This window comes from Xenopus laevis, chromosome 2L (genome assembly GCF_017654675.1).
Source record: "Xenopus laevis strain J_2021 chromosome 2L, Xenopus_laevis_v10.1, whole genome shotgun sequence".
Classification (NCBI taxonomy): domain Eukaryota; kingdom Metazoa; phylum Chordata; class Amphibia; order Anura; family Pipidae; genus Xenopus; species Xenopus laevis.
In genome coordinates this window covers 8,359,749-8,384,396 of record NC_054373.1, presented here as the reverse complement: position 1 = coordinate 8,384,396, position 24,648 = coordinate 8,359,749, and the positions used below count along the sequence as shown (strand labels likewise).

At 36.6% G+C, this 24,648-nt stretch overlaps 1 protein-coding gene and 1 long non-coding RNA gene across 53 annotated transcripts in view; one reads left to right on the top strand and one right to left on the bottom strand.

Annotated features, from left to right (window-relative positions):
- The window catches only part of LOC108707843 (spore wall protein 2-like), an 85,899-nt gene that overhangs the window by 30,352 nt on the left and 30,899 nt on the right, over positions 1–24,648 (bottom strand). For 48 of the 50 annotated variants that reach the window (XM_041581455.1, XM_041581461.1, XM_041581475.1 and 45 more), the window contains 21 exons: positions 13,976–14,002; positions 13,728–13,754; positions 12,885–12,929; positions 12,268–12,294; positions 12,021–12,047; positions 11,346–11,372; positions 11,099–11,125; positions 10,232–10,276; positions 9,603–9,629; positions 9,356–9,382; positions 8,588–8,614; positions 8,341–8,367; positions 7,855–7,881; positions 7,608–7,634; positions 7,293–7,319; positions 7,046–7,072; positions 6,120–6,164; positions 5,549–5,575; positions 5,302–5,328; positions 4,986–5,012; positions 4,739–4,765 (listed from right to left, as the gene is read on the bottom strand). In XM_041581455.1, coding sequence (XP_041437389.1) covers positions 4,739–4,765; positions 4,986–5,012; positions 5,302–5,328; positions 5,549–5,575; positions 6,120–6,164; positions 7,046–7,072; positions 7,293–7,319; positions 7,608–7,634; positions 7,855–7,881; positions 8,341–8,367; positions 8,588–8,614; positions 9,356–9,382; positions 9,603–9,629; positions 10,232–10,276; positions 11,099–11,125; positions 11,346–11,372; positions 12,021–12,047; positions 12,268–12,294; positions 12,885–12,929; positions 13,728–13,754; positions 13,976–14,002 — 621 coding nt within the window. The remainder of the gene's footprint in view (positions 1–4,738; positions 4,766–4,985; positions 5,013–5,301; positions 5,329–5,548; positions 5,576–6,119; positions 6,165–7,045; positions 7,073–7,292; positions 7,320–7,607; positions 7,635–7,854; positions 7,882–8,340; positions 8,368–8,587; positions 8,615–9,355; positions 9,383–9,602; positions 9,630–10,231; positions 10,277–11,098; positions 11,126–11,345; positions 11,373–12,020; positions 12,048–12,267; positions 12,295–12,884; positions 12,930–13,727; positions 13,755–13,975; positions 14,003–24,648) is intronic. The other 2 variants (XM_041581499.1, XM_041581501.1) reach the window with 2 other exon arrangements.
- Positions 19,718–22,330, top strand: LOC121399804. 3 transcript variants are annotated; one of them, XR_005965273.1, is made up of 3 exons: positions 19,718–19,995; positions 20,404–20,483; positions 22,290–22,330. It is a non-coding gene; the product is annotated as an uncharacterized LOC121399804 (long non-coding RNA). The 3 variants fall into 3 exon arrangements; XR_005965272.1 differs by lacking the exon at positions 22,290–22,330 and adding an exon at positions 21,520–21,553; XR_005965271.1 differs by lacking the exon at positions 22,290–22,330 and adding an exon at positions 21,135–21,185.

The window sequence follows — 24,648 nt, the reverse complement described above, 5'->3', positions numbered from 1 at the left end:
AAGGTCCTCATCTCCTTCATCTTCTTCTGGCAATAATGGTTGCGCATTACTCAGTTCAAGAAACTCATTGGAAAATAACTCCTCTGACCCCAGTGAAGAAGGGGCACCGGTGGTGGAGGAAGTGTTACGTGGGGTGGCCATAGCAGTGGAGGATGAGGAGGATGTTGTGGTAAAGTTAGAAACGGTAGAGGATGGGGTGTGCTGTGTAAGCCAGTCAACTACCTCTTCAGCATTTTGGGAGTTCAGGGTCATTGGCTTTTTAAAACTGGGCAATTTGCTAGGGCCACAGGATTGCATAGCAGCACGGCCCCTAGCACGGCCTCTGCGTGGCGGCCTGCCTTTGCCTGGCATTATTTTTAAAAAAACAACAACAACAACAAAAACTCAGTTGGTTTTTCTGGAAACGATAATACACACAGCTAGATGGCGGGTTGAAGAAAACACTGTGCAAATAATGCCTACAAAGTCAACGTATACACTACTACAGCGGTGGATACGGATTACGTAAAATATATGAATGCTGCTTGAAAAAAAGTAACTCAAGTGGTTTTTCTAGAGACGATAATATTATCAATATTTAGACAAAATGTGAACAAGGTCACACAGCTCGATGGCGGGTTGAAGAAAACAGTGTGCAAATAATGCCTACAAGGTCAACGTATACACTACTACAGCGGTGGATACGGATTACGTAAAATATATGAATGCTGCTTGAAAAAAAGTAACTCAAGTGGTTTTTCTAGAGACGATAATATTATCAATATTTAGACAAAATGTGAACAAGCTCACACAGCTCGATGGCGGGTTGAAGAAAACAGTGTGCAAATAATGCCTACAAGGCCAACGTATACACTACTACAGCGGTGGATACGGATTACGTAAAATATATGAATGCTGCTTGAAAAAAGTGACTCCGGTGTTTTTTCTGGAGACGGTAATATTATGGATATTTAGACAGAATGGGAACAAGGTCACACAGCTCGATGGCGGGTTGAAGAAAACAGTGTGCAAATAATGCCTACAAGGTCAACGTATACACTACTACAGCGGTGGATACGGATTACGTAAAATATATGAATGCTGCTTGAAAAAAAGTAACTCAAGTGGTTTTTCTAGAGACGATAATATTATCAATATTTAGACAAAATGTGAACAAGCTCACACAGCTCGATGGCGGGTTGAAGAAAACACTCTGCAAATAATGCCTACAAGGCCAACGTATACACTACTACAGCGGTGGATACGGATTACGTAAAATATATGAATGCTGCTTGAAAAAAGTGACTCCGGTGTTTTTTCTGGAGACGGTAATATTATGGATATTTAGACAGAATGGGAACAAGGTCACACAGCTCGATGGCGGGTTGAAGAAAACAGTGTGCAAATAATGCCTACAAGGTCAACGTATACACTACTACAGCGGTGGATACGGATTACGTAAAATATATGAATGCTGCTTGAAAAAAGTAACTCAAGTGGTTTTTCTAGAGACGATAATATTATCAATATTTAGACAAAATGTGAACAAGCTCACACAGCTCGATGGCGGGTTGAAGAAAACACTGTGCAAATAATGCCTACAAGGCCAACGTATACACTACTACAGCGGTGGATACGGATTACGTAAAATATATGAATGCTGCTTGAAAAAAGTGACTCCGGTGTTTTTTCTGGAGACGGTAATATTATGGATATTTAGACAGAATGGGAACAAGGTCACACAGCTCGATGGCGGGTTGAAGAAAACAGTGTGCAAATAATGCCTACAAGGCCAACGTATACACTACTACAGCGGTGGATACGGATTACGTAAAATATATGAATGCTGCTTGAAAAAAGTGACTCCGGTGTTTTTTCTGGAGACGGTAATATTATGGATATTTAGACAGAATGTGAACAAGGTCACACAGCTAGATGGCGGGTTGAAGAAAACACTGTGCAAATAATGCCTACAAGGTCAACGTATACACTACTACAGCGGTGGATACGGATTACGTAAAATATATTATGGCTGCTTGAAAAAAGTCACTCCGGTGTTTTTTCTGGAGACGGTAATATTATGGATATTTAGACAGAATGTGAACAAGGTCACACAGCTAGATGGCGGGTTGAAGAAAACACTGTGCAAATAATGCCTACAAGGTCAACGTATACACTACTACAGCGGTGGATACGGATTACGTAAAATATATTATGGCTGCTTGAAAAAAGTCACTCCGGTGTTTTTTCTGGAGACGGTAATATTATGGATATTTAGACAGAATGTGAACAAGGTCACACAGCTAGGTGGCGGGTTGAAGAAAACACTGTGCAAATAATGCCTACAAGGTCAACGTATACACTACTACAGCGGTGGATACGGATTACGTAAAATATATTATGGCTGCTTGAAAAAAGTCACTCCGGTGTTTTTTCTGGAGACGGTAATATTATGGATATTTAGACAGAATGTGAACAAGGTCACACAGCTAGATGGCGGGTTGAAGAAAACACTGTGCAAATAATGCCTACAGGGCAAATAATGCCTAAAAGGTCAACTTATACACTACTACAGCGGTAGTAAAATAAAAAAAAGTAAAATAAAAAAAAAATGAATATTAAAAAAAAAAAATTAAAGTTGGTGCTGCTGAACTACTAGGAGCAGCAGATTAGCACACCAGTCCCACTCCCCAACACTGCTAGACTAATAGCACTGGGCTCTTATAGTAGTAGTAGTAGTAGTAGTAGTAAAACAACAAAAAAATAAATAAAAGCAGTCCTTACAAGGACTACTGTTATTGCAGCAGTCAGCAGATGAGATCAGAAGCAGGACAGCTGCCCACTGCAGCTACATACAGAGCACTGCAGTAGAAGGTAGATTACTAGCCAGCAAAGCTACCTAAGCTTAAATGTCCCTCAAACCCCTGCAGACTTCTGTCCCTCCAATAACAGAGCAGTATCAAAACGATTACTAGCCAGCAAACTTTCAACTGTCCCTGAAATCACTAACAGGCAGCAGCTCTCTCCCTACACTATCTCTTCAGCACACACAGGCAGAGTGAAAAAACGCTGCAGGGCTTCGGTTTTTATAGGGAAGGGGAGTGGTCCAGGGGAGAGCTTCCTGATTGGCTGCCATGTACCTGCTGGTCTGGGGTGAGAGGGCAAAAAAAAGCGCCAACAATGGCGAACCCAAAATGGCGAACGTCGCGCGACGTTCGCGAACTTCCGGCGAGCGCGAACACCCGATGTTCGCGCGAACAAGTTCGCCGGCGAACAGTTCGCGACATCTCTAGTTATAAACAGCACTAAAAAAGCAAATGTTTTTCAGTTTTTACTAGGGATGGGCGAATTTGCGCCGTTTCGATTCGCCGAAAAATTCGCGAATTTCACGCGAAATTCGCGAAACGGCGAAAAATTCGCGAAACGGCGCCGGCGTCTCGTTTTTGACGCCGGCGCCCGTTTTTGACGCCGGCGCCCGTTTTTTCCGACGCCGGCGCCCGTTTTTGACGCCGGCGACTTTTTTCGAAAAAAATTTTTTTTGACGCCGGCGAATATCTACCGCGAATTTTCGCGGGCGTTTCGCGAATTTATTCGCTCGGCGCGAATCGCGCAAATTCGCCGCGAATTCACGCATGGCGAATAAATTCGCCCATCACTAGTTTTTACTCATCTTTTAGACCATAACAAACTATCCCAATTCAAAACTCTATTTCTCATAAGATGGACAAACCATTATTTATATTTATGATAGTATTAAGATGTTTTTTTATTTCTTGAAGGTTCTGCTCATTGTTGGGTCTCCAAAAATAATCTTAAAATAACATAAGAATTTAAGATCAGATGAAATAATCTTTCTAATATTGAAACCAAGGTACACATTAAGGGGCACATTTACAAAGCTCGAATGAAGGATTCGAATAAAAAATAACTTCGAATTTCGAAGTGTTTTTTTGGCTACTTCGACCATCAAATGGGCTACTTCGACCTTCGACTACGACTTCGACTACGAATCGAACGATTCGAACTAAAAATCGTTCGACTATTCGATCGTTCGATAATCGAAGTACTGTCTCTTTAAGAAAAACTTCGACCCCCTAGTTCAGCAGCTAAAAGCTACCGAACTCAATGTTAGCCTATGGGGAAGGTCCCCATAGGCTTGCCTATGTTTTTTGGATCGAAGGATATTCGTTCGATCGATGAATTAAAATCCTTCGAATCGTTCGATTCGAAGGATTTAATCGTTCGATCGAACGAATAATCGTTCGATCGTTCGATCGAAGTATTAGCGCTAAATCGTTCGACTTCGATATTCGAAGTCGAACGATTTTACTTCGATGGTCGAATATCGAGGGTTAATTAACCCTCAATATTCGACCCTTAGTAAATGTGCCCCTAAACTTCTTTGGTTTAAGTGTTTAACACAGAATATCTAAATGCACTTATCCCATTTATCCCATGTAACAGAGAACATTGCATCACAACTAAACATCTAATTAAAGAGTTCTCCATTTGTGAGCAGTGGTGCTTTGGTATGCTAATGAAAATTTAAATGTATTAAATGACTTTAGATGACTTTAGAAAATGCAGTTTCTCTAGTTAACCTGAGTCATGATGTATTTAACACACAAATCCGAGTGACTTTATCTGTATAAAATCATTCATGTTTACATTCATATGGACAATTTTTAACACGCATTAAAACACTTAAATGATCAAAATATGTAAATCTGCATCATAAAATATTCAGCTTGGAACTTACCTCCTGTTGCTTTTGATTCATCTGGTACTATAAAAATATGAATATTTCCAAGTTACAGACCAAATAAAGATATTTTGTCAAGCACCAAGAACGCTCAATTTAGAAAGTCAGAATAATAGAAGCCAATATAATACAATTTTACTAATACTTTTTGTCTCTATCAAACTGACCATATTTTAAGTTATATTTCATATGAGATATACAAGTATAGTTTTCCTTTTTACACAGTATTAAGTTGTGCCATTACCTTCTGGAGCTATCTGTTCTTGACCATCTAAAAATCAAGAGAGTTGATTTTAAGTTGGAATAATCTTTCTTATATTGAAACCAAGGTACTCATTAAGCTATTTTGGTTTAAGTATTTAACACAGAATGACTTTAGAAAACTCAGTTTCTTTAGTTAACTTGAGTCATGATGTATTTAACACACAAATCCGAGTGATTTTATCTGTATAAAATCATTCATGTTTACATTCATATGAACAATTTTTAACACGCATTAAAACACTTAAATGATCAAAATATGTAGATCTGCATCACAAAATATTCAGCTTGGAACTTACCTCCTGCTGCTTTTGACTCATATGGTACTATAAAAATATAAAAATTTCCAAGATACAGACCAAATAAAGATATTTTGTCAAGCACCAAGAACGCTCAATTTAGAAAGTCAGAATAAAAGAAGCCAATGTAATATAATTTTACTAATATTTTTGTCTCTATCAAACTACCATATTTTTAGTTATATTTCATATGATATATATATAAGTATAGTTTTCTTTTGTATACAGTATTAAGTTGTGCCATTACCTTCTGGAGCTATCTGTTCTTGACCATCTAAAAATCAAGAGAACAAAACATAAAAATTAGAAGCCAGTCTAAAGTATATATGCAAGATTGAAACCAGTAAAAAAGATTATTATCTATGTTACGGACTGAATATATATATATATATATATATATATAGGATAGGAAATTCAACTCCAAGAGTGATAAAGTTATAAATAGCACTAAGAAAAGCAAATGTTTTTCAGATTTTATTCATCTTTTAGACCATAACAAACTATCCCAATTCAAAACTCTATTTCTCATAAGATGGAAAAACCATTACCTATATTTATGATAGTATTAAGTTGGAATAATCTTTCTAATATTGAAACCAAGGTACTCATTAAGCTATTTTGGTTTAAGTATTTAACACAGAATATCTAAATGCACTTATCCCATTTATCCCATGTAACACAGAACATTGCATCACAGCCAAACATCTAATTAAAGAGTTCTCCATTTGTGAGCAGTGGTGCTTTGTTATGCTAATGAAAATGTTAAATGTATTAAATGAGTTTAGATGACTTTAGAAAATGCAGTTTCTTTAGTTAACCTGAGTCATGATGATCTCCTTCTGGAGATATCTGTTCTTGAAAATCTAAAAATCATGAGAACAAAACATAAAAATTAAAAACCAGTCTAAAGTATATATCCAAGATTGAAACCAGTAAAAAACATTATTATCTCTATGTTGCGGACTGAATATATATATATATATATAAATATATATATATATATATATATATATATATATATATATATATATATATATATATATATATATATATATATAAATATATATATATATATATATATATATATATATATGAAATTGAACTCCATGAGTGATAAAGTTATAAATAGCACTAAAAAAACAAATGTTTTTCAGTTTTTACTCATCTTGTAGACCATAACAAACTATCCCAATTCAAAACTCTATTTCTCATAAGATGGACAAACCATTATTTATATTTATGATAGTATTAAGATGTTTTTTTTTTTTTTCTTGAAGGTTCTGCTCATTGTTGGGTCTCCAAAAATAATCTTAAAATAACATAAGAATTTAAGATCAGATGAAATAATCTTTCTAATATTGAAATCAAGGTACACATTAAGCTTCTTTGGTTTAAGTGTTTAACACAGAATATCTAAATGCACTTATCCCATTTATCCCATGTAACAGAGAACATTGCATCACAACTAAACATCTAATTAAAGAGTTCTCCATTTGTGAGCAGTGGTGCTTTGGTATGCTAATGAAAATGTTAAATGTATTAAATGAGTTTAGAAGACTTTAGAAAATGCAGTTTCTTTAGTTAACCTGAGTCATGATGTATTTAACACACAAATCCGAGTGACTTTATCTGTATAAAATCATTCATGTTTACATTCATATGGACAATTTTTAACATGCATTAAAACACTTAAATGATCAAAATATGTAAATCTGCATCATAAAAAAATCAGCTTGGAACTTACCTCCTGTTGCTTTTGATTGATCTGGTACTATAAAAATATGAATATTTCCAAGTTACAGACCAAATAAAGATATTTTGTCAAGCACCAAGAACGCTCAATTTAGAAAGTCAGAATAAAAGAAGCCAATGTAATATAATTTTACTAATACTTTTTGTCTCTATCAAACTGACCATATTTTAAGTTATATTTCATATGAGATATACAAGTATAGTTTTCTTTTTTACACAGTATTAAGTTGTGCTATTACCTTCTGGAGCTATCTGTTCTTGACCATCTAAAAATCAAGAGAGTTGATTTTAAGTTGGAATAATCTTTCATATATTGAAACCAAGGTACTCATTAAGCTATTTTGGTTTAAGTATTTAACACAGAATGACTTTAGAAAACTCAGTTTCTTTAGTTAACTTGAGTCATGATGTATTTAACACACAAATCCGAGTGACTTTATCTGTATAAAATCATTAATGTTTACCTTCATATGGACAATTTTAACACACATTAAAACACTTAAATGATCAAAATATATAAATCTGCATCATAAAATATTCAGCTTGGAACTTACCTCCTGTTGCTTTTGACTCATCTGGTACTATAAAAATATGAAAATTTCCAAGTTACAGACCAAATAAAGATATTTTGTCAAGCACCAAGAACGCTCAATTTAGAAAGTCAGAGTAAAAGAAGCCAATTTAATATAATTTTACTAATACTTTTTGTCTCTATCAAACTGACCATATTTTAAGTTATATTTCATATGAGATATACAAGTATAGTTTTCATTTGTATACAGTATTAAGTTGTGTCATTACCCCCTGGAGCTATCTGTTCTTGACCATCTAAAAATCAAGAGAACAAAACATAAAAATTAGAAGCCAGTCTAAAGTATACATGCAAGATTGAAACCAGTAAAAAAGATTATTATCTATGTTACGGACTGAATATATATATATATATATATATGAAATTCAACTCCAAGAGTGATAAAGTTATAAATAGCACTAAATAAGCAAATGTTTTTCAGTTTTTACTCATCTTTTAGACCATAACAAACTATCCCAATTCAAAACTCTATTTCTCATAAGATGGACAAACCATTACCTATATTTATAATAGTATTAAGTTGGAATAATATTTAACTTGAGTCATGATGTATTTAACACACAAATCCGAGTGACTTTATCTGTATAAAATCATTCATGTTTACATTCATATGGACAATTTTTAACACGCATTAAAACACTTAAATGATCAAAATATGTAAATCTGCATCACAAAATATTCAGCTTGGAACTTACCTCCTGTTGCTTTTGATTCATCTGGTACTATAAAAATATGAATATTTCCAAGTTACAGACCAAATAAAGATATTTTGTCAAGCACCAAGAAGGCTCAATTTAGAAAGTCAGAATAAAAGAAGCCAATTTAATATAATTTTACTAATACTTTTTGTCTCTATCAAACTGACCATATTTTAATTTATATTTCATATGAGATATACAAGTATAGTTTTCATTTGTATATAGTATTAAGTTGTGTCATTACCTTCTGGAGCTATCTGTTCTTGACCATCTAAAAATCAAGAGAACAAAACATAAAAATTAGAAGCCAGTCTAAAGTATATATGCAAGATTGAAACCAGTAAAAAAAGATTATTATCTATGTTACGGACTGAATATATATATATAAAGTTATAAATAGCACAAAAAAAGGTAATGTTTTTCTGTTTTTACTCATCTTTTAGACCATAACAAACTATCCCAATTCAAAACTCTATTTCTCATAAGATGGACAAACCGTTATTTATATTTATGATAGTATTAAGATGTTTTTTTATTTCTTGAAGGTTCTGCTCATTGTTGGGTCTCCAAAAATAATCTTAAAATAACATAAGAATTTAAGATCAGATGAAATAATCTTTCTAATATTGAAACCAAGGTACACATTAAGCTTCTTTGGTTTAAGTGTTTAACACAGAATATCTAAATGCACTTATCCCATTTATCCCATGTAACAGAGAACATTGCATCACAACTAAACATCTAATTAAAGAGTTCTCCATTTGTGAGCAGTGGTGCTTTGGTATGCTAATGAAAATGTTAAATGTATTAAATGAGTTTAGATGACTTTAGAAAATGCAGTTTCTTTAGATAACCTGAGTCATGATGTATTTAACACACAAATCCGAGTGACTTTATCTGTATAAAATCATTCATGTTTACATTCATATGGACAATTTTTAACATGCATTAAAACACTTAAATGATCAAAATATGTAAATCTGCATCATAAAAAAATCAGCTTGGAACTTACCTCCTGTTGCTTTTGATTGATCTGGTACTATAAAAATATGAATATTTCCAAGTTACAGACCAAATAAAGATATTTTGTCAAGCACCAAGAACGCTCAATTTAGAAAGTCAGAATAAAAGAAGCCAATGTAATATAATTTTACTAATACTTTTTGTCTCTATCAAACTGACCATATTTTAAGTTATATTTCATATGAGATATACAAGTATAGTTTTCTTTTTTACACAGTATTAAGTTGTGCCATTACCTTCTGGAGCTATCTGTTCTTGACCATCTAAAAATCAAGAGAACAAAACATAAAAATTAGAAGCCAGTCTAAAGTATATATGCAAGATTGAAACCAGTAAAAAAGATTATTATCTATGTTACGGACTGAATATATATATATATATATATATATATATATATATATATATATATATATATATATATATATATATATATATATATATATATATATATGATAGGAAATTCAACTCCAAGAGTGATAAAGTTATAAATAGCACTAAGAAAAGCAAATGTTTTTCAGTTTTTACTCATCTTTTAGACCATAACAAACTATCCCAATTCAAAACTCTATTTCTCATAAGATGGAAAAACCATTACCTATATTTATGATAGTATTAAGTTGGAATAATCTTTCTAATATTGAAACCAAGGTACTCATTAAGCTATTTTGGTTTAAGTATTTAACACAGAATATCTAAATGCACTTATCCCATTTATCCCATGTAACACAGAACATTGCATCACAGCCAAACATCTAATTAAAGAGTTCTCCATTTGTGAGCAGTGGTGCTTTGGTATGCTAATGAAAATGTTAAATGTATTAAATGAGTTTAGATGACTTTAGAAAATGCAGTTTCTTTAGTTAACCTGAGTCATGATGATCTCCTTCTGGAGATATCTGTTCTTGAAAATCTAAAAATCATGAGAACAAAACATAAAAATTAAAAACCAGTCTAAAGTATATATCCAAGATTGAAACCAGTAAAAAACATTATTATCTCTATGTTGCGGACTGAATATATATATATATATATATATATATATATATATATATATATATATATATATATATATATATATATATATGAAATTGAACTCCATGAGTGATAAAGTTATAAATAGCACTAAAAAAACAAATGTTTTTCCGTTTTTACTCATCTTTTAGACCATAACAAACTATCCCAATTCAAAACTCTATTTCTCATAAGATGGACAAACCATTATTTATATTTATGATAGTATTAAGATGTTTTTTTATTTATTGAAGGTTCTGCTCATTGTTGGGTCTCCAAAAATAATCTTAAAATAACATAAGAATTTAAGATCAGATGAAATAATCTTTCTAATATTGAAATCAAGGTACACATTAAGCTTCTTTGGTTTAAGTGTTTAACACAGAATATCTAAATGCACTTATCCCATTTATCCCATGTAACAGAGAACATTGCATCACAACTAAACATCTAATTAAAGAGTTCTCCATTTGTGAGCAGTGGTGCTTTGGTATGCTAATGAAAATGTTAAATGTATTAAATGAGTTTAGATGACTTTAGAAAATGCAGTTTCTTTAGTTAACCTGAGTCATGATGTATTTAACACACAAATCTGAGTGACTTTATCTGTATAAAATCATTCATGTTTACATTCATATGGACAATTTTTAACATGCATTAAAACACTTAAATGATCAAAATATGTAAATCTGCATCATAAAAAAATCAGCTTGGAACTTACCTCCTGTTGCTTTTGATTGATCTGGTACTATAAAAATATGAATATTTCCAAGTTACAGACCAAATAAAGATATTTTGTCAAGCACCAAGAACGCTCAATTTAGAAAGTCAGAATAAAAGAAGCCAATTTAATATAATTTTACTAATACTTTTTGTCTCTATCAAACTGACCATATTTTAAGTTATATTTCATATGAGATATACAAGTATAGTTTTCATTTGTATATAGTATTAAGTTGTGTCATTACCTTCTGGAGCTATCTGTTCTTGACCATCTAAAAATCAAGAGAACAAAACATAAAAATTAGAAGCCAGTCTAAAATATATATGCAAGATTGAAACCAGTAAAAAAGATTATTATCTATGTTACGGACAGAATATATATATATAAAGTTATAAATAGCACAAAAAAAGGCAATGTTTTTCTGTTTTTACTCATCTTTTAGACCATAACAAACTATCCCAATTCAAAACTCTATTTCTCATAAGATGGACAAACCATTACCTATATTTATGACAGTATTAAGTTGGAATAATATTTCTAATATTGAAACCAAGGTACTCATTAAGCTATTTTGTTTTAAGTATTTAACACAGAATATCTAAATGCACTTATCTCATTTATCCCATGTAACACAGAACATTGCATCACAGCCAAACATCTAATTAAAGAGTTCTCCATTTGTGAGCAGTGGTGCTTTGGTATGCTAATGAAAATGTTAAATGCATTAAATGACTTTAGAAAACTCAGTTTCTTTAGTTAGCTTGAGTCATGATGTATTTAACACACAAATCCGAGTGACTTTATCTGTATAAAATCATTCATGTTTACATTCATATGGACAATTTTTAACACGCATTAAAACACTTAAATGATCAAAATATGTAAATCTGCATCATAAAATATTCAGTTTGGAACTTACCTCCTGTTGCTTTTGACTCATCTGGTACTATAAAAATATGAATATTTCCAAGTTACAGACCAAATAAAGATATTTTGTCAAGCACCAAGAACGCTCAATTTAGAAAGTCAGAATAAAAGAAGCCAATGTAATATAATTTTACTACTACTTTTTGTCTCTATCAAACTGACCATATTTTAAGTTATATTTCATATGAGATATACAAGTATAGTTTTCTTTTTTACACAGTATTAAGTTGTGCCATTACCTTCTGGAGCTATCTGTTCTTGACCATCTAAAAATCAAGAGAACAAAACCTAAAAATTAGAAGCCAGTCTAAAGTATATATGCAAGATTGAAACCAGTAAAAAAGATTATTATCTATGTTACGGACTGAATATATATATATATATATATATATATATATATATATATATATATATATATATATATATATATATATATATATAGGATAGGAAATTCAACTCCAAGAGTGATAAAGTTATAAATAGCACTAAGAAAAGCAAATGTTTTTCAGATTTTACTCATCTTTTAGACCATAACAAACTATCCCAATTCAAAACTCTATTTCTCATAAGATGGAAAAACCATTACCTATATTTATGATAGTATTAAGTTGGAATAATCTTTCTAATATTGAAACCAAGGTACTCATTAAGCTATTTTGGTTTAAGTATTTAACACAGAATATCTAAATGCACTTATCCCATTTATCCCATGTAACACAGAACATTGCATCACAGCCAAACATCTAATTAAAGAGTTCTCCATTTGTGAGCAGTGGTGCTTTGGTATGCTAATGAAAATGTTAAATGTATTAAATGAGTTTAGATGACTTTAGAAAATGCAGTTTCTTTAGTTAACCTGAGTCATGATGATCTAATTCTGGAGATATCTGTTCTTGAAAATCTAAAAATCATGAGAACAAAACATAAAAATTAAAAACCAGTCTAAAGTATATATCCAAGATTGAAACCAGTAAAAAACATTATTATCTCTATGTTGCGGACTGAATATATATATATATATATATATATATATATATATATATATATATATGAAATTGAACTCCATGAGTGATAAAGTTATAAATAGCACTAAAAAAGCAAATGTTTTTCAGTTTTTACTCATCTTTTAGACCATAACAAACTATCCCAATTCAAAACTCTATTTCTCATAAGATGGACAAACCATTATTTATATTTATGATAGTATTAAGATGTTTTTTTATTTCTTGAAGGTTCTGCTCATTGTTGGGTCTCCAAAAATAATCTTAAAATAACATAAGAATTTAAGATCAGATGAAATAATCTTTCTAATATTGAAACCAAGGTACACATTAAGCTTCTTTGGTTTAAGTGTTTAACACAGAATATCTAAATGCACTTATCCCATTTATCCCATGTAACACAGAACATTGCATCACAACTAAACATCTAATTAAAGAGTTCTCCATTTGTGAGCAGTGGTGCTTTGGTATGCTAATGAAAATGTTAAATGTATTAAATGAGTTTAGATGACTTTAGAAAATGCAGTTTCTTTAGTTAACCTGAGTCATGATGTATTTAACACACAAATCCGAGTGACTTTATCTGTATAAAATCATTCATGTTTACATTCATATGGACAATTTTTAACACACATTAAAACACTTAAATGATCAAAATATGTAAATCTGCATCATAAAATATTCAGCTTGGAACTTACCTCCTGTTGCTTTTGATTCATCTGGTACTATAAAAATATGAATATTTCCAAGTTACAGACCAAATAAAGATATTTTGTCAAGCACCAAGAACGCTCAATTTAGAAAGTCAGAATAAAAGAAGCCAATGTAATATAATTTTACTAATACTTTTTGTCTCTATCAAACTGACCATATTTTAAGTTATATTTCATATGAGATATACAAGTATAGTTTTCTTTTTTTACACAGTATTAAGTTGTGCCATTACCTTCTGGAGCTATCTGTTCTTGACCATCTAAAAATCAAGAGAGTTGATTTTAAGTTGGAATAATCTTTCTTATATTGAAACCAAGGTACTCATTAAGCTATTTTGGTTTAAGTATTTAACACAGAATGACTTTAGAAAACTCAGTTTCTTTAGTTAACTTGAGTCATGATGTATTTAACACAAAAATCCGAGTGACTTTATCTGTATAAAATCATTCATGTTTACATTCATATGGACAATTTTTAACACGCATTAACCCTTTAAGTGCCAAGAACGTAGCTCCTACGTTCTGGCTTAAAAAGGCTCTAAGTGCCAGACACGTAGGAGCTACGTTCTTTACTAGAAGCGCCGTCTCTCTGCACTTCAGCCGCAAAGGAAGTGCAGAGAGGCGCTCCGGGCAGCATAACCCCCTAGGCAACGAGCATACTTGCCTGTCTTGCTGCTCCTGCCCTGCGATCGCTCCCACGGCGGCCTCCAACAGCAGCGACGTCATCAGAAGAGGTCTGCCGTGGGAGCATGTCGCAGGAGTCGCCAGAAGGCGATTTTGCAGCAAGACAGGGGCGCTCCTGGTGCCTAAACCCCCTAGGCAACGAGCAGACTCACCGCTCTTCTTCTGGTGCCCTGCGATCGCTCCCACGGCGCTCCTCCAGCAGCGTGACGTCATCAGGAGAGGACTGCTGTGGGAGCATGTCGCAGGAGTCGCCAGAAGGAAATTTTGAGCAAATACAAGGGGGCTCATGATGCATACACCCCCTAGGCAACGAGCACGCTCACCAAATCATTCCTCCTGCCCTTTGATTGCTCCCACGGCGCTCCTCCAGCAGTGTGACATCATCAGAAGAGGACTGCTGTGGGAGCATGTCGCAGGAGTTATTAGAAGATGATTTAGCAGCTGCTGATAGGCTGCTCCAGTTCCCTGAACCCCCCTAGGCAAAAAATATTCTGGCTAAATCTAGCCCAGTGATCACCCCCAAGATGACCCTCCTGCTCCAGTGATGTCATCAAGGGATGCCAGCTACAGGAGTATAAAACTGCAGTCCCCAAACACCTCCCCCTCACTGTGTTGGTCGTGGATTTTCGAGGAGCCTTCCTGCTGTCTGCTGTGGTCCCCCGGTGTCGTGTGCCAGCGTGATCTGACTTGCCTGAACCAGGTACACCTGTTACACACCTGTTACACACACTTGATTGTACATTTTTGCATAATCTGACTTTTTTTTGCAGTGTTTCATTTTTTTCCAGTTAGTTGAGCACACACACACATACCCTGATACACATATACAGTAGTATTTTGCACACTAATCCGTGGTTGTCACTGTTGATCACTGTTTTTTTTGTATTTTATTGCTTTTCCAGTGGCTTTATAATTTGTATTGCTATTCATTTGCTGTGTTTTACTATTTTCTTGCTTATTCGTGATTGTTTTTGATTGTATTTACTGAATTTGTGTTTTTTTTGTTTCCATTACTTTTATTTCACTCCTTTTGCCCTTTTCAACAATTTTTATAGCATTTTAGTTTGTGGTGTTTGCTGGCTTTCGATTGTTTTCCATCTTGATTATTGTTCATCTTGATTGGTTTCTTTTATTATTTACTGAATTGTGCCTTCTTTGTTCTTTATTACCTTTTATTGCTAGCATTTGTTATAGTACATTTTTTGTCCCAGTTTCGGGTATTTTATTAAAATTTTAGTTGTGTGTTGCTGATCATTTTGATCATCTTTGGTTGTTCTCAATCTTTATTGTAGTTATTGAATTTTCATCTCTATTACTTTTTACTGCTTGCGTTAGGTTTATTACGCTAGTGGTTAGGTGTCCTTAACTTTGTTCTTTATTACCTTTTATTGCTAGCATTTGTTATAGTACATTTTTTGTCCCAGTTTCGGGTATTTTATTAAAATTTTAGTTGTGTGTTGCTGATCATTTTGATCATCTTTGGTTGTTCTCAATCTTTATTGTAGTTATTGAATTTTCATCTCTATTACTTTTTACTGCTTGCGTTAGGTTTATTACGCTAGTGGTTAGGTGTCCTTAACTTGAATCATTTCATAGTGTGACTAGTGATCAGATTGAATTTGTTAGGTGTTTTATTTGCTGTTATTGTTATAATTGCTATAGAATAGTGAGGTTTATGTTCTAGAAAGATCCAGGGAGTTGCAGGGAGTTCAAGAGTTCATTTTTTTTCTTTGCCAGATTTGTTTATATTGAGTTTTTTTTTTTTCTCAAGTCTCTGCCTTGGTGAGTAGTTTCTGTGTTTGCAAAGCTGTTAGTGGTAAATCACACCGCATAATCACTTTCTGTTTTATTGAATTTTTCATTGATTTTATTGAGTTGGTCATATAGTTATATTACTGTTCATTATTGCTGTTTCTGTTCATAGTTTGTAAAACCTGTCCATATTGTTGTGTAACTAGTGATCAGGTAATAATCACTGTTCAATCTGTTGATTTTTGATTGAAGTTGTTGGTTGATAGGTGTTTTATTAGCTGTTTATTGTAAGTACTATAAATTAGTGTGGTTTCTGTTCCTAGAACGTTCTAGGGAGTTTAGAGGTTGACCTTTTTTTCTTTGCCAGATTTGTTTATATTAAGTTTTTTTTTCTTCTATAGTCTCTGCCTTGGTGAGTAGAGTAAGCTGTCAGCCTTTTTTTTTTTTTTTTTTTTGACTGCAGATCCCATTTCTGATTACTTTGTTTACTGTACTGTATTTCACTGATTGTAAGCTATAGATTTTGTTGGCAACATGGCCAAAAGGTTTTTTTCAGCTGAAGAGGCAGCTGCTCTGTGCATGGCATCTAGCTCAGAGGAGTTTAGTGACTCTGACTCTGATTCTGAGTATGTGCCATCAGATAGTGACTCGTCTACTGACGAGTCACCAGGTGGGAGTAGCAGCACCGTTACTGCCCTTGAGGAGGCCATGGAGCTTGAGCAGGATTTGGATGATCAGGTTGATCAGGGTGTTGAGGATGAGGGAGAGGGCGATAGGGCTGATGCTGCAGCTGGAGGAGAGCCTGCGTGGGGTCCTCCTGGTAATTTTCATCCTGAAATCCCCCCATTTACTGCAGTCTCAGGTGTAAAGGTGGACACCAGAAATTTCGAACCAATTGATTATTTCCAATTATTTTTGACGGAGGCCATCCTACAGGATATGGTCCTCTATACGAATTTGTATGCCGAGCAACATCTTGCCCAAAATCCCCTACCCAGATATGCTCGAGCACATGCGTGGCATCCCACAGATGTTAACGAGATCAAGAGGTTTGTGGGCCTCACTTTAGCAATGGGTCTCGTAAAAGCTCATTCTTTGGAGTCCTACTGGGATACAACTACAGTGTTGTCTATCCCTGTTTTTTCAGCCACGATGCCCAGAAACCGGTATCAGCTACTGCTCCGGTTTCTTCATTTCAACAACAATGCCACTGCTGTACCCCCTAATGAGCCGGGACATGACAGGCTACATAAATTGAGGCCCCTTATAGATAGCCTGTCACAGCGCTTTGGAGAAGTGTACACCCCCTCCAAAAATATTTGTATAGATGAATCACTTCTCCTCTTCAAAGGGCGCATAAAATTCCGGCAGTACATCCCAAGCAAACGTGCCCGCTATGGGATCAAATTTTATAAGCTCTGCGAAAGCAGCTCGGGGTACACCAGTTTTTTTATGATTTACGAGGGCAAGGACTCCCAATTGGACCCCCCTGGTTGTCCCCTTGACCTGACTGTCAGTGGCAAAATTGTATGGGAGCTCATCACTCCACTTCTGGGCCGAGGTTACCACTTATATGTGGATAACTTTTATACAAGCATCCTCCTATTCAGAACCCTTTATTGCTTGGACACCCTAGCCTGTGGCACTGTAAATCGTAACCGAAAAGGTTTGCCCAGGGATCTGATAACCAAAAAATTGAGTCGTGGAGAAATTTATGCCCTGCGAAATGATGAGCTCCTTGCCATCCAATACCGCGACACAAGAAATGTATTCATGCTGACGACAATCCACGACGCGTCAGTAATTGCAGAACAGAGAGTTGGCAGGCCCCCTAAAAACAAACCTCTCTGTTGCAAAGAATACAGTAAGAACATGGGTGGTGTTGATAGAACCGATCAAGTCCAACATTACTACAACGCCACCCGGAAAACAAGGGCCTGGTACAAAAAAGTTGGTATTTATTTGATTCAAGTGGCCCTTCGAAATTCCTATGTTGTGTATAAAGCAGCAGTACCAGGCCCCAAATTGTCATATTATAAGTACCAGCTGCAGATAATCCCTGCCCTGTTGTTTGGTGGTGTAGAGGAGGTAGTGCCCGAGATGCCTGCTAGTGACAATGTCGCCCGATTGCTTGGGAAGCACTTTATCGACACTCTTCCACCCACTCCTGGCAAGCAATTTGCACAAAAAGCTTGCAAAGTGTGCCGCAAAAGGGGTATCAGACGAGATACACGGTACTATTGCCCAAAGTGCCCTCGCAACCCTGGGTTATGTTTCAAACCATGTTTTGAAATATACCATACGCAGCTACACTATTGAAATATAAATTGTTGTGTGCACTGATTGGCTATACTGTATAACAAGAATTGGTATCCCCTTTGGAAATTGTATATTGTATGCATTTGGTTTATATGTGTTCAGGGCAATAGTAGGATTTTTCTTTTGTTTTTAGTTTGGTGTTTTTTTCCCTGCTGCACTGGGAGGTGTAGTTATTTGAGGTGTAGGTGAAGGACAAGGGCGCCTAAAAATGTGTGGTGCGTGATGACTCTTGAGATAATTTCATCTTGCCTGCTGATGATTTCGTCTCTCTGATGCCACATATGTTTCTTTACTGATACCTCATAAGCTCACATTTCAGTGCAGTTGCTAACGCTGTATTTCTGAGCAACATATTAAAGTTTTACTAGTATATTAGGTTTCCCTAGAATCTTGGTTAGTAGGGGCTTCAGCTTTTTTTGTAAAGTAATCTTGGCACATTCAGGGTTTGCAGTTCTGCAAATAAAGTTATGGTTTACTGGCAGATGTAGACAGATGGCGTTTCAAATTTTAGGATAGGTTTAGGGCAGAGACACATGGTCAGATTCGGGGAGATTAGTCGCCCGGCGACAAATCTCCTCTTCTTTGGGGCGACTAAAATCCCCAAACTGCCTTCCCCTGCCTTCCCACCGGCTAGAATGTAAATCGCCGAGGGGATGACACTTGGAGTGCTTTGTTTTCCGAAGTCACCCGAAGTTGCCTCTTGAGGAAACTTCGGAAAATGAAGCGCTCCGAGTGCCATCCCGCCGTGGATTTAAATTCTAGTCTAGGGAAGGCAGGGGAAGGTAGTTTGGGGAGATTAGTCGACCCAAAGAAGAGGAGATTTGTTTGCGGGTGACTAATCTCCCCGAATATGACCATGCGTCTCTGCCCTAAACCTATCCTAAAAGTTTGAAATGCCATCTGTCCACATCTGCAGAGTTTTGTTTAGGCTAGGTTTAGGGCAGAGACACATGGTCAGATTAGGGGAGATTAGTTGCCCGGCGACAAATCTCCTTCTTTGGGGTGACTAATCTCCCCAAACTGCCTTCCCACCGGCTAGAATGTAAATCGCAGACGGGATGACACTTGGAGTGCTTTGTTTTCCGAAGTCACCCGAAGTTGCCTCATGAGGAAACTTCGGACGACTTCGGAAAATGAAGCGCTCAGAGTGCCATCCCGCCGTGGATTTAAATTCTAGTCTAGGGAAGGCAGTTTGGGGAGATTAGTCACCCCAAAGAAGAGGAGATTTGTCGCCGGGCAACTAATCTCCCTGAATCTGACCAAGTGTCTCTGCCTTTAGGGTCAGCTTCTTATATAGCCATTATATTCTTTACTTTACCACTTTTGTTGTGGTGGTGTAGCCTACGGAGGTTGGTTGTTTTCCATAAATGTGCAGATTTAGTGTTCTAAAAGTACCTTCCCCCCCCCCTAAAAAAAAAGCGAAGAAAAAACAGCACTGCCGATGACATGAGTACGGATGAAACAAAAGGTCCAAAGAAGCTCCACTAAACTGATATAGGTAAGTAACTTTTTATTACTCGTCTTTGGGGAAATTGGAGAGAAATCAAATGATGAATCTGTAACCGTGTAATTCTGTGAAGAATAGCCTTCAGAAGTTTGTATATACAATGGCAAGGACAGCACTTCTACAAAACTAAAGGTGTGTATGTTCAGTACTTATACAATTTGTGGGGTATTTCACAGGTAATGGGGGAAAATCTGCAAGATGTCATCTTGAGCGCACAACCCCAAATTTAGCTATTGCCTCAGTTTTAGGGTGTTTGGTTTCTGCCTCTTTAGATGCACCCATATATGTGGGGTATCTTTTTGTTCAGTAGAAGTTGAAGACTGAGATTTAGTAGGTTTTTTTAGTTGCCATGGCAATTTTGGCGGGAAATCTAACTTTGGAACTTTTTTTTTTTTTCAGGTCAAACCGCATTTCTACGGAGAACTACGCCCACAGATCTGCATGTTGGAAGCAAGGAAGGCGCCACTGAGTAACTGCAGGTGTGCACTTTCAAGGCATATATAGTTTGGGGGGTATTTTAGATGTAAGGTGTGTTTAGACTGAAAAACTGTAAGGTGTGCACAACCCAAAATATAGCTATTGTACCAGTTTAGGGTGTTTGGAGACTGGGTCGTTAGGTGCAACCATACATGTGGGGTATCATTTTATTCAGAAGAAGTTCTACATTGATGTTAAGTAGGTTTCTTTTAGTTGTCATGGCAATACTGGGGAGAAATCTGATTTTGGATGATTTTTTCTTTATTTCCCGCCAAACTTCAAATTCTATGGAGAACTCTGTCCACAGTTCTGCATGTAGGAAAGTAAGGATGGCGATACTTAATAGCTGCAGGTGTGCACTTTCAAGGAATATATAGTTTGTGGGGGTATTTCACAGGTAAGGGGGTGTTTAGACTAAAGAAATGCAAGGTGTGCACTTCGAGCGCAGCCCCAAATCTTCCATCTGAAATTGCCTTTGTGTATTGACCTTGTTTTGGGGTGTTTAGAGGCCGCACCTCTAAGTGCACCCATGCATGTGTGGTATCGTTTTGTTCAGGACAAGTTGCAGATTGATATTTGGTAGGTTTTTTGTAGTTTTCATGGGAATTTTGGGGAGAAATCTAACTTTGTCTCAAATTTTTTCTTTATTTTAGGCTAAACTGCAAGCTACTACGGGGTGTTGCGACCACAATTCTCCACGTACGAAGGAAAGGATGACGCCGCTGAATAGCTGCAGGTGTGCACTTTTTAGGAATATATGGTTTGTGGGGGGTATTTCACAGGTAAGTGGGTGTTTAGGCTGGGAAACTCCAAGGTGTGCACTTCGAGCGCAGCCCCAAATCTTCCAGCTGAAATTGCCTTTGCGTATTGACCTTGTTTTGGGGTGTTTAGAGGCCGCACCTCTAAGTGCACCCATGCATGTGTGGTATCGTTTTGTTCAGGACAAGTTGCAGATTGATATTTGGTAGGTTTTTTGTAGTTTTCATGGGAATTTTGGGGAGAAATCTAACTTTGTCTCAATTTTTTTCTTTATTTTAGGCTAAACCGCAAGCTACTACGGGGTGCTGCGACCACAATTCTCCACGTACGAAGGAAAGGATGACGCCGCTGAATAGCTGCAGGTGTGCACTTTTTAGGAATATATGGTTTGTGGGGGGTATTTCACAGGTAAGTAGGTGTTTAGGCTGGGAAACTCCAAGATGTGCACTTCGAGCGCAGCCCCAAATCTTCCAGCTGAAATTGCCTTTGTGTATTGACCTTGTTTTGGGGTGTTTAGAGGCTGCGCCTCTAAGTGCATCCATGCATGTGTGGTATCGTTTTGTTCAGGACAAGTTGCAGATTGATATTTGGTAGGTTTTTTGTAGTTTTCATGGGAATTTTGGGGAGAAATCTAACTTTGTCTCAATTTTTTTCTTTATTTTAGGCTAAACCGCAAGCTACTACGGGGTGCTGCGACCACAATTCTCCACGTACGAAGGAAAGGATGACGCCGCTGAATAGCTGCAGGTGTGCACTTTTTAGGAATATATGGTTTGTGGGGGGTATTTCACAGGTAAGTGGGTGTTTAGGCTGGGAAACTCCAAGGTGTGCACTTCGAGCGCAGCCCCAAATCTTCCAGCTGAAATTGCCTTTGTGTATTGACCTTGTTTTGGGGTGTTTAGAGGCCGCACCTCTAAGTGCACCCATGCATGTGTGGTATCGTTTTGTTCAGGACAAGTTGCAGATTGATATTTGGTAGGTTTTTTGTAGTTTTCATGGGAATTTTGGGGAAAAATCTAACTTTGTCTCAATTTTTTTCTTTATTTTAGGCTAAACCGCAAGCTACTACGGGGTGCTGTGACCACAATTCTCCACGTACGAAGGAAAGGATGACGCCGCTGAATAGCTGCAGGTGTGCACTTTTTAGGAATATATGGTTTGTGGGGGGTATTTCACAGGTAAGTGGGTGTTTAGGCTGGGAAACTCCAAGATGTGCACTTCGAGCGCAGCCCCAAATCTTCCAGCTGAAATTGCCTTTGTGTATTGACCTTGTTTTGGGGTGTTTAGAGGCCGCGCCTCTAAGTGCACCCATGCATGTGTGGTATCGTTTTGTTCAGGACAAGTTGCAGATTGATATTTGGTAGGTTTTTTGTAGTTTTCATGGGAATTTTGGGGAGAAATCTAACTTTGTCTCAATTTTTTTCTTTATTTTAGGCTAAACCGCAAGCTACTACGGGGTGCTGCGACCACAATTCTCCACGTACGAAGGAAAGGATGACGCCGCTGAATAGCTGCAGGTGTGCACTTTTTAGGAATATATGGTTTGTGGGGGGTATTTCACAGGTAAGTGGGTGTTTAGGCTGGGAAACTCCAAGATGTGCACTTCGAGCGCAGCCCCAAATCTTCCAGCTGAAATTGCCTTTGTGTATTGACCTTGTTTTGGGGTGTTTAGAGGCCGCACCTCTAAGTGCACCCATGCATGTGTGGTATCGTTTTGTTCAGGACAAGTTGCAGATTGATATTTGGTAGGTTTTTTGTAGTTTTCATGGGAATTTTGGGGAGAAATCTAACTTTGTCTCAATTTTTTTTCTTTATTTTAGGCTAAACCGCAAGCTACTACGGGGTGCTGCGACCACAATTCTCCACGTACGAAGGAAAGGATGACGCCGCTGAATAGCTGCAGGTGTGCACTTTTTAGGAATATATGGTTTGTGGGGGGTATTTCACAGGTAAGTGGGTGTTTAGGCTGGGAAACTCCAAGATGTGCACTTCGAGCGCAGCCCCAAATCTTCCAGCTGAAATTGCCTTTGTGTATTGACCTTGTTTTGGGGTGTTTAGAGGCCGCGCCTCTAAGTGCACCCATGCATGTGTGGTATCGTTTTGTTCAGGACAAGTTGCAGATTGATATTTGGTAGGTTTTTTGTAGTTTTCATGGGAATTTTGGGGAGAAATCTAACTTTGTCTCAATTTTTTTCTTTATTTTAGGCTAAACCGCAAGCTACTACGGGGTGCTGCGACCACAATTCTCCACGTACGAAGGAAAGGATGACGCCGCTGAATAGCTGCAGGTGTGCACTTTTTAGGAATATATGGTTTGTGGGGGGTATTTCACAGGTAAGTGGGTGTTTAGGCTGGGAAACTCCAAGATGTGCACTTCGAGCGCAGCCCCAAATCTTCCAGCTGAAATTGCCTTTGTGTATTGACCTTGTTTTGGGGTGTTTAGAGGCCGCGCCTCTAAGTGCATCCATGCATGTGTGGTATCGTTTTGTTCAGGACAAGTTGCAGATTGATATTTGGTAGGTTTTTTGTAGTTTTCATGGGAATTTTGGGGAGAAATCTAACTTTGTCTCAATTTTTTTCTTTATTTTAGGCTAAACTGCAAGCTACTACGGGGTGCTGCGACCACAATTCTCCACGTACGAAGGAAAGGATGACGCCGCTGAATAGCTGCAGGTGTGCACTTTTTAGGAATATATGGTTTGTGGGGGGTATTTCACAGGTAAGTGGGTGTTTAGGCTGGGAAACTCCAAGATGTGCACTTCGAGCGCAGCCCCAAATCTTCCAGCTGAAATTGCCTTTGTGTATTGACCTTGTTTTGGGGTGTTTAGAGGCCGCGCCTCTAAGTGCACCCATGCATGTGTGGTATCGTTTTGTTCAGGACAAGTTGCAGATTGATATTTGGTAGGTTTTTTGTAGTTTTCATGGGAATTTTGGGGAGAAATCTAACTTTGTCTCAATTTTTTTCTTTATTTTAGGCTAAACCGCAAGCTACTACGGGGTGCTGCGACCACAATTCTCCACGTACGAAGGAAAGGATGACGCCGCTGAATAGCTGCAGGTGTGCACTTTTTAGGAATATATGGTTTGTGGGGGGTATTTCACAGGTAAGTGGGTGTTTAGGCTAGGAAACTCCAAGGTGTGCACTTCGAGCGCAGCCCCAAATCTTCCAGCTGAAATTGCCTTTGTGTATTGACCTTGTTTTGGGGTGTTTAGAGGCCGCACCTCTAAGTGCACCCATGCATGTGTGGTATCGTTTTGTTCAGGACAAGTTGCAGATTGATATTTGGTAGGTTTTTTGTAGTTTTCATGGGAATTTTGGGGAGAAATCTAACTTTGTCTCAATTTTTTTCTTTATTTTAGGCTAAACCGCAAGCTACTACGGGGTGCTGCGACCACAATTCTCCACGT